Genomic DNA, 8,099 nt, shown 5'->3' with positions numbered 1-8,099 from the left:
ATATCACATCTGGGATTTGAACTTAGAAGCTAAAGGGGATCTTTTAGTTCCCTTTGTCACCATATTAAACTTTTCCCTCATGTCAAATAAGTTCAACCGGAACAGTTATTTGTGCCTTTTTAGACGGTTTAAAAATGTAATACAGTAATTCTTATTTACAAAACCATTTTTTGGTTAAACTGGTAAAGATGCAGGTGCACCACTTTCGACAGCTTTTCCTACAGCTTCAACCATCAAATCATTTTCTCCTCTCTCTTGTAACCGCCGGAGTACCCTGCAACGAATTGAACCAACTATTGCTAACGTGCGCTAATGCGTACCCTACGCGCCTTCTCTCTTTCCCTCCAATTCTCCACTCTTGCAATTAGCTGAATGAATAAAGTAAGCAAAAATTTCACTCCAAATCCTCACGTTTTCAAAATGCTTCCCTCCTTCAAAACTCCGCTTCTCTCTCTCTTCATTCTTTCTCTCTTACTCTCCCCTTCTGCCGCCGTACCAACCACCACTGTCGGCTTCACCTACTCCCCCGCCCCCAAATCTCCACCGCCGGAGCACGTCGTCACCGCCCTTCAGTCACTCAAAATCCCAGCCGTACGACTCCTTAATCCCAGCCCTAGTTTAATCCGAGCATTTTCTTACTCCAACATTTCTCTTCTCCTCACCGTCCCCAATTACCTCATCGGCTCCTTTGCTTCCAATCGTTCCGCCGCTACTCTCTGGGTTTACAACAATGTGCTTCCGTATCATCCTCGTGCTCGTATTTCGCTCATCTCCGTCGGTTCCGACGTCATCACTTCCCCTACTTCCGGCGGTTCCGACCCTTCGGTCGCCGTAGTCCCCGCCATGCGGAACCTGCACCGCGCACTGAACGACCTCGGAATTCGCACCGTCTCAGTTTCCACTACTTTCTCCTTCATCAACGTGATTACGACGGCGTTTCCTCCATCCTCCGCCGAGTTCCAGGAGCCGGTCAGCTCGCTAATCATCAGGCCTGTGCTTCAGTTTTTGGAGGAAACTAACTCGTCTCTCCTGGTGAATGTGTATCCGTACAATGTTTATAGACTCCACGGAGAGATTCCAGTCGGTTTCGCTCTGTTTCAGGAAGGCCCGTTCAACTTCCGTGATGACGTTGTTACGGCCGTTCGTTATCATAACCTGTTTGATATGATGGTTGATGCCGTGATTGCTGCCATGGCGGTTAGCGGTTACGAGAATGTTCCGTTAATTGTGACGGAAACAGGGTGGCCAAGCGATGGAAGCAACTATGAGCACGTGAATAATGGTGTAAGGAATGCAGAGGAGAGCCAGCTGTACGCGGAGATGTATTTACAGGGGCTGGTTTCGCATTTGAAATCTGGACTTGGAACTCCGCTCAGAAAGGAAGGAATTTCTGAGGCTTACATTTTCCAGTTGTTTGATGAAAGTGAAACGAAGCAGCAGAGCAATTTGAGTAGTGCTCAAGGTGAAATTACAGGGCAGTACTGGGGAGTGATGTACACCAACATGAGCATGAAGTACAACATCAATTTTGACAGTGCTGATCGGAACTCGAGAAAGCTTGGTGTACTTGTTCCCTCGATTCATCTTCTGTGGCTTCTTTCTATGCTTGTTCTAGCTTCATCGCTCTCCTGAATAGTAGTGGAAGAAGTCTTGCTTAGTTTCTTGATGTTAATAATAGATTACATAAGGAGGGAAACTGAACTGTAAGAAATATAATTTTCCTTCTTGAACAAAATCTATGATTCTTGCTTATATTCTGATGGGTTGTATACATATCAAGGATACTTGTATACGCCAAGATTGCAGTTGCTTCTCCTTGCATTTCAGATCTTTGTTGGTTTACTAAGGGTTTTTTTGTGATATGATTTAATGCCTTTTCAGCTTTGTCTTTCATGATAATTGGTTTACATTGAAATTGATCCCTTCATGATTACTGAAGTTGTAAGATTTTTAATTTTCACAATAGTGAACATTGTAGCCACAGTTGAAATTGCATGATAAGATAGAATATTTACTGTACATTACAGCAAAATAAGCTTAAAGTACATGAAAAATCACAATAAATACATCTCAATATGAATTACTGAATTGTGACTACATAACTAAAACTTGAAAGTATGTGCCGATAGACAACTAAACTTGAACATAGACAACTAACTATTTACATGGATGCCAATCACTTTCAATCCCTTTGTCTGATGGATAGTTGAAAAGCATAACAAGCTCATCATTGAACGACCTGTAAATGCATAGAATGGCAATTGCGACCCCCAACAGACAATTGTTTCTGCCCATTTGTGAAGTGAAAAACAATTCTCCATTTCCCTCCACTCTATGTAGGAATGAAGAGCTAACGGGGGAGTAGTAACAAGTTATGTAGAGCACGAAACTGATGCAAGAACTAAATGTATACTTCTCCAAAATGTCTCCTCAGCAACTCAAAAGGCCAAGTATGTATTCAAGTCCAGCAAGCCACTAACCATTAACAGCTCCCCGCAAGCAACATATAGACAGAATACAAAAATTCCCATCTTTATATCATTAACTGCAGAAACTTTCCGCACACCATTGTATCAAGAAGCCACAAGTATTACACGCTATCCCCAATTTATATGACTTGCGTTCTGTTTTCAATGTTCCAAAACATTTGGCGTTATCTGACTAATAAAATCATTTAAAACATCTTTTATAGTTTCAAAAGTTCAAATTGTTTAAGTTTCACCTCTTCTCATCAAACTAACATTTTAATTATCACGACTAATTAATACGTGATCAAGGCAACATCTACACTATCAAATGACTTTTCATAAGTTGGGATAGAGGGAGTATTTAAAAACCAGCCATCACATAGAACCTGAATATTGATTTAATAGATCATAGCATCATTGGCAAATTATTATGAAAAAGCAGAAGCACAGGCTCATTTTGCAGCACAAAACTGGCTAAGATAGCTGATGCTGCCACCTAACACAAGTGCAAAAAATCATCTTGAGTGTTTGATCGAGATTATGCTCGCTTTTCTCATGATAGTACAGAGGGAAAGATTTACCATTGCAAGCTGTTGTTCACTAAAGGAATGATGGAAAACTGTCAAGTCAGGATCATCCTTGTGCTTGTCCCAAGCAGCTTTGAACTGCGAGCCCTTGGATCTGGACATTGAGGAGAAAAGATATTAAGAAAATGGAGAACTCATGAAGCAGAGAAAAACTACAACAGAAGCAAATAACTCATATCACATGCAGTAGGAGAAAACAAAGGCATGGAGCATGATATTTACTGATGGATCAAAATTAGTGTCTGAAGAACAAGTTTTCTGATTTCTACACGAGCAATTTTCAGCGCTGCCTCCTTGTATAAACTAACAAGCTCATCCACCAATCTGCATCACACCAATAGGTACAATTTAAAGAAGTGCGACAAGAACATATAGGAAGGTTCTACCTTAGTATTAAAGTTAGGGATGTTAATCCATAGTCAGTAAGATGGTTTTAAGTATTGAAAAAAGAGGTCATCAGTTTAGATGCAAAACTGGAATTCAGTACGAAACAGTATATTGGATAACTTTTGGGGTACTCCATTCTTCATATTCAAAGGAGACATAAGTAATATTCAGGGTGAATCCTACTTTTCCAGTTTTCCTTGTCCATTCGTAAATTTACCTTTCAATGTGTGGCGAATTCCTTATCCATGTCAACTTTACAACTGTTTTGATCCGTTCTAGAACCTGAAATAAAAATGAAGTACCAAATTGTTGCTAGTAATGATCTCTAACACAACACATCTTGTAAAAAAAAGTTTTGAAATGCAAAAGAAGCTTAACTCTTATATATTTTTACAAGAAGTCCGTTGACACCACTAAATAAAACTTAATCAGACTACAGAAACGGAAACCACTAGAAAAGGAATTCAGAAAAATTATTCAGGATACAAAAAGGTTTAAAAGAATTTTATCACCTCTTACCAGTAGAACAGTTCTGTCATCATCCGCATGCATCCACTTGAAGAAAAGGGGAAAAAGACGCCTGAAATGAGCTAGCAGCACAAGACCAAGACAATTGAACAGTGGCTCAATATGCTGTAGCCATCCAATACAACGCTCCTTGTTTCTTGGTTGCCTTTCCAAGTGGCTCAACATCTCATTCAACATTTTTTCATACCTGTGCCACAACATAATTGAAAGGTAAGTACATACTTGAAGCATAAAATATTGGAAATGCTAATGCTCAAAGGACATGTAAAATATATCAGTACACAAAGGTACAAATACCTTTTTTTGTTTTTTGGATAAGGAAAGGTAATATTATCGAGAACAGTACCAAGAAGGTACTAGAGAACGTACAAAATATCAGGATTTACAATTTCCCATTTCGACTCGCATAGTCCCTCCATCCAAGATTTTTTTTTTGATAGGTAGAGTCTTTTATTAAACTGGAAGTACAAATTGAAGAACACATAATATGAATATACTTCTGAGTGAATCAACAGTAAAAGAAGGATAATGCTTTAGCATTTCACTGATAACACTTTCTCCGCAAATTTATGAGTAGAATACCATTCTTAATCATGATTCATGTGTACATGTTGGCAAAATCTAACCAGGATTCAATATATAACAGATAGAGGGCGCTCTACCATATGCTTCGAGGATTACTTTTCTGGGTGAAAGTAACCATAAGTACAGACATTTGAACCACACGCTCCCATATGTCATCATCGGAAGCAATATTTTGGCAACAAGCATCAAGAATTACATCTTCATAGCAACCAATCTCAGCAGCATTGACATTTTTTGCCAGATGTATTAAGCTAACCATGCCCTGTCCCTGAAGTGAGAGAACAAAAATTTGTCAACAGCCTAATGAAAACAAAAAAAGTAATATTAGGTCTGAGATGCAAATGTATGGCAGACAATTCCACTTGCCTGTAACAATTAGAAATCCCATCTTATCTTGAAGATGGATTACATCATGCTCCAAAATAAAGAAAAGACTAAGAAGGCAAGACAAAAAGAGAGAGGTTCTACCAACATTATTACAATCAGAAGGCTCTAATAGAGCATCTAAGAACAAGCTTTGGAAGAGAAACTGAATACCTGATTCAATTGATGTTCTTTTTGTTGTCATCAGTTGTTATAGGGGTCAGACATAAACCAAATCTCAGAGGCGCATAAAAGCTTAGTACTAGCTGGCTATCAATCGTTTTAAAGAGTGTATCCCTTCTAACAGTTCACAATGTATTTCACCACAAGTCCACAATGTATTTCAAGGAAAAGACAGTGATATAGGAATTCTAGAAAAGCAAAATTTCCACATAGAATATCTCATTATCCAATTATTTTACAGTATAAACAGACCACTGCAAGAATCAATCATTTACAGTATTTACTAGAGGGTTTAACTGTTCTACAGTGATATAGGAATATTAGCTTAGTTTTAAAAAAGATCAACAAGTAGATTACCCATCTGATTGAAGCAGCAACAAATTTGTAAGACCAGCAATCATAAAAAGAAGAACCCACCTTTACTTCAGATGACCAGTGATCAAGAGCTGTTAAGGCACATGGAATCACCAAAGAGCACACTTTTCCTAGGTGAGGATAATCCACCTACAAACAATAAATCTAGAACATTATGCTTCATCCCAAAAGAATTCTAACCACAAACCAAAACAAGTTCAAAGAAATAAATATATTAATAAGTCTTCAACTACCAATTTAGGATAGACACACCTGAGAAATGAACCATCTAAACTGATAAGCTGCAACAATGGCGTATGCCACTGGAACTCTAGCGCTTGCAGCTGATATCTCATCACCATCAATTGATTTATCTATCGTGCTCTCCTTAATCTTGTCTTTTAGCAAAGGCAACAGTTGAGGCATTAACTGTATGGCCAACTTCTTCTCATTTGGCAGAGACTTCAAATCCCCATCCAGCTCGCCAATTTTCATTAACTCATTCCCACCAACTTTTCTAGCGTAAGCTATAGATAGGTCTTTGAAAGCAGAGGCTGCAGCTATAGATAGCAAATTGGGAACCCAAGAGAGCTGATTGTGAGTGGATTCTGAGGTAGAAGCCAATGCAGCACAACATAAGCTAAAATCCGCTATTTTGCTGTGTATTTCAGTTTCCGAGAGTTCTGAGTTGGAAAGCGAGTTGCTATAAGGTAGAAGGGACACTAGCATGGATTTGACAGAGATATTGGAACCCTCTGGAGGAGTATAGCATGCCTTGGAGAGTGATTCTCTTATTGGCTCTGATAATCTATTACAGTTTTTAAAGGACACAGCGGAACTTAATCAAATTATTCACACAGAACACAGGTCAAAAATGATAGAATGAAGAGAGAAAGAAATGGTCTTACAGAAGCAGGTCCTCAATGAGAACTTTGAGAGACTTTGACATCCTTCCCCTGGTTTAGATCTTCTCTCTGCTAATTGCTAGGGCTCGAATACTTTAACTAGTCCTCTGTCACCATGACAACCTGTCCATTTTTGTTTATGTAAATTTAAATTGTACCAAAATACTTTGGGGTGAGAACTATGATCACACTAAATTACTTTTACTACCAAAAACCTGCCTAGAGGCAATAATAATGAATTTTCTTTCATTTCTACTGAAAACGATATTACAAATTACTTTTTCAAACAACAGCAAAGTGAGGGAAAAAGGTGAAGTTAATGAATTATCACTTGTGGATGGAAAACAGTTGCCAAACTTGTAAAGATAATTAACATACAAAGAAAGGGAAAAGAGAGACTAATAGGTGAAGAAAGTTGCTTGTTGAGATATCATCATACTAGTAATACATAGGAAAATTGCTTGCAGTTTAAAGCTCTAAAGTTTTTTAAAGGAAAATAATTTAGTTGTTAAAACAAAAACATAACATGAAAGACTTATTTTGGAATAAGAATTAGAAGAAAAACATACTATTTAGAAGAAGCAGAAGAAGAACGAAAGAAATACACCAACAGTGAACAGCAAATGACATATGCCTACATGATCGAAGAAAATATACGTTTTGTATGAGATATTCAAGACTCCTGCTTGGGAAATTCTAAAACACAAGAATACAGAAACTATTGAAACTATCTACCTATTATTAATGAAGAAACTTCTATAGACAGCAGAATACAGAACTTTAACATCAGCCAAACAAAGAACCCACAATACGTGAATAAAGATGTATGTGGTTATTGGATTACATACCGTTATAGTTAGGGGTGCTTATCGGGTGGTTCAAATGGATATTTGCGCTCAACGGTTCGGCTTATTAGTTATCCATTTTTTTAATGTCCTAAACTTTAGCGGTTATCCGACGGTTATCTGTCACATAATGTACACAATATATATATTCCATCAACCAAATATTTGAAAAGGAGGAAACTAATTGGAATCTTATTTTGGATTGAATGATATAGCAAATCACATTCAAACTTTAAATTGATTAAGTTTCTTTTATAAGGAGGTTTAAATTAAGCTTTAGATTGATTAGCTTTCTTTTATAAGGAGGTTTAAATTAAGCTTTAGGTTCTGGTTTATAGTATCCAAGATTAAAAAACCAAACTAGAGAAGAAAAGCTAAGAACCTGTGCCCTGGTTGGCTAATGGCTGCGCATCGCTGATTATCTTTTTAATCAATAGCGAATCTTCCCTTGTTTTAGAATCAAAATACAGAGAGATATATTCTCAGGAAGTTGAGCTCAACGGAACAAAAGAAAAGGAGATTTTTCTCAATATGTCGCCTTGGTTAATCGTGGACAAAGAAACTTATCTCATACTGGAAACTGGAATGGAGATTGGAGAGCGTCTGTGGATAGTGGACTGGAGGTTGGAGGTTTGGAGCAATGGAGCTGACCCAAGGATTTAAGCTAAGGTCGAATTGGTGCTTTAGGGTTTTTTAAGATACTTTTATATACATGACGGTAGAAATGTAATTCTTAGGGGTGGTTTGGCAGTAATATGATTTATACCGGTATAAGTTATATTGTGATAAGTTATGATGAGATTGTTGTTTATTCATTGTTTTACATATTGTATTAAGAATGACAACTGCATAATTTCTAAGAAGAAGTTGTAAGTTATACCGGTGCTAATTACC

The 8,099-nt window shown here is 37.6% G+C and overlaps 2 protein-coding genes across 5 annotated transcripts; one reads left to right on the top strand and one right to left on the bottom strand.

Annotated features, from left to right (window-relative positions):
* The first annotated feature begins 223 nt into the window (after positions 1 to 223).
* LOC107775525 (glucan endo-1,3-beta-glucosidase-like) lies at positions 224 to 1,632 on the top strand. The gene has a single exon (XM_016595268.2). The coding sequence runs from the start codon at positions 373 to 375 to the stop codon at positions 1,630 to 1,632; it is 1,260 nt and encodes a 419-aa protein (XP_016450754.1). The 5' UTR covers positions 224 to 372.
* Positions 1,633 to 2,000: 368 nt separating this feature from the next.
* On the bottom strand, positions 2,001 to 7,882 carry LOC107775524 (uncharacterized protein At2g39910-like). Of its 4 annotated transcripts, none has more exons than XM_016595264.2 (11): positions 7,588 to 7,882; positions 6,364 to 6,483; positions 5,729 to 6,263; positions 5,519 to 5,605; positions 4,633 to 4,823; positions 3,962 to 4,157; positions 3,660 to 3,724; positions 3,278 to 3,379; positions 3,050 to 3,149; positions 2,855 to 2,964; positions 2,001 to 2,624 (listed from the first exon to the last, which is right to left on the bottom strand). In XM_016595264.2, exons 2-10 carry the CDS (start codon positions 6,402 to 6,404, stop codon positions 2,875 to 2,877), a joined length of 1,407 nt encoding a protein of 468 aa, XP_016450750.1. In that variant the 5' UTR covers positions 6,405 to 6,483; positions 7,588 to 7,882; the 3' UTR covers positions 2,001 to 2,624; positions 2,855 to 2,874. The 4 variants fall into 4 exon arrangements, with proteins under 4 accessions (XP_016450750.1, XP_016450751.1, XP_016450749.1 ...); XM_016595265.2 differs by adding an exon at positions 7,209 to 7,325 and having other exon boundaries at positions 2,001 to 2,964; positions 7,588 to 7,727; XM_016595263.2 differs by having other exon boundaries at positions 2,001 to 2,964.
* Positions 7,883 to 8,099: the final 217 nt, after the last annotated feature.

This window comes from Nicotiana tabacum, chromosome 6, assembly GCF_000715075.1.
Source record: "Nicotiana tabacum cultivar K326 chromosome 6, ASM71507v2, whole genome shotgun sequence".
Lineage (NCBI taxonomy): Eukaryota > Viridiplantae > Streptophyta > Magnoliopsida > Solanales > Solanaceae > Nicotiana > Nicotiana tabacum.
This window is presented reverse-complemented; position numbering and strand designations above follow the sequence as displayed.

What these genes read in the sequence shown, in the direction of transcription:
- LOC107775525 (XM_016595268.2), top strand. Translation starts at nt 373, where the DNA reads ATGAATAAAGTAAGCAAAAATTTCACTCCAAATCCTCACGTTTTCAAA.
- LOC107775524 (XM_016595263.2), bottom strand. Translation starts at nt 6,404, where the DNA reads ATGTCAAAGTCTCTCAAAGTTCTCATTGAGGACCTGCTTCT. An exon ending in AATTCGCCACACATTGAAAG is followed by an intron (nt 3,380 to 3,659) that starts GTAAATTTACGA and finishes GGTGTGATGCAG; the next exon opens with ATTGGTGGATGAGCTTGTTA. An exon ending in ACACTAATTTTGATCCATCA is followed by an intron (nt 3,150 to 3,277) that starts GTAAATATCATG and finishes CTCAATGTCCAG; the next exon opens with ATCCAAGGGCTCGCAGTTCA.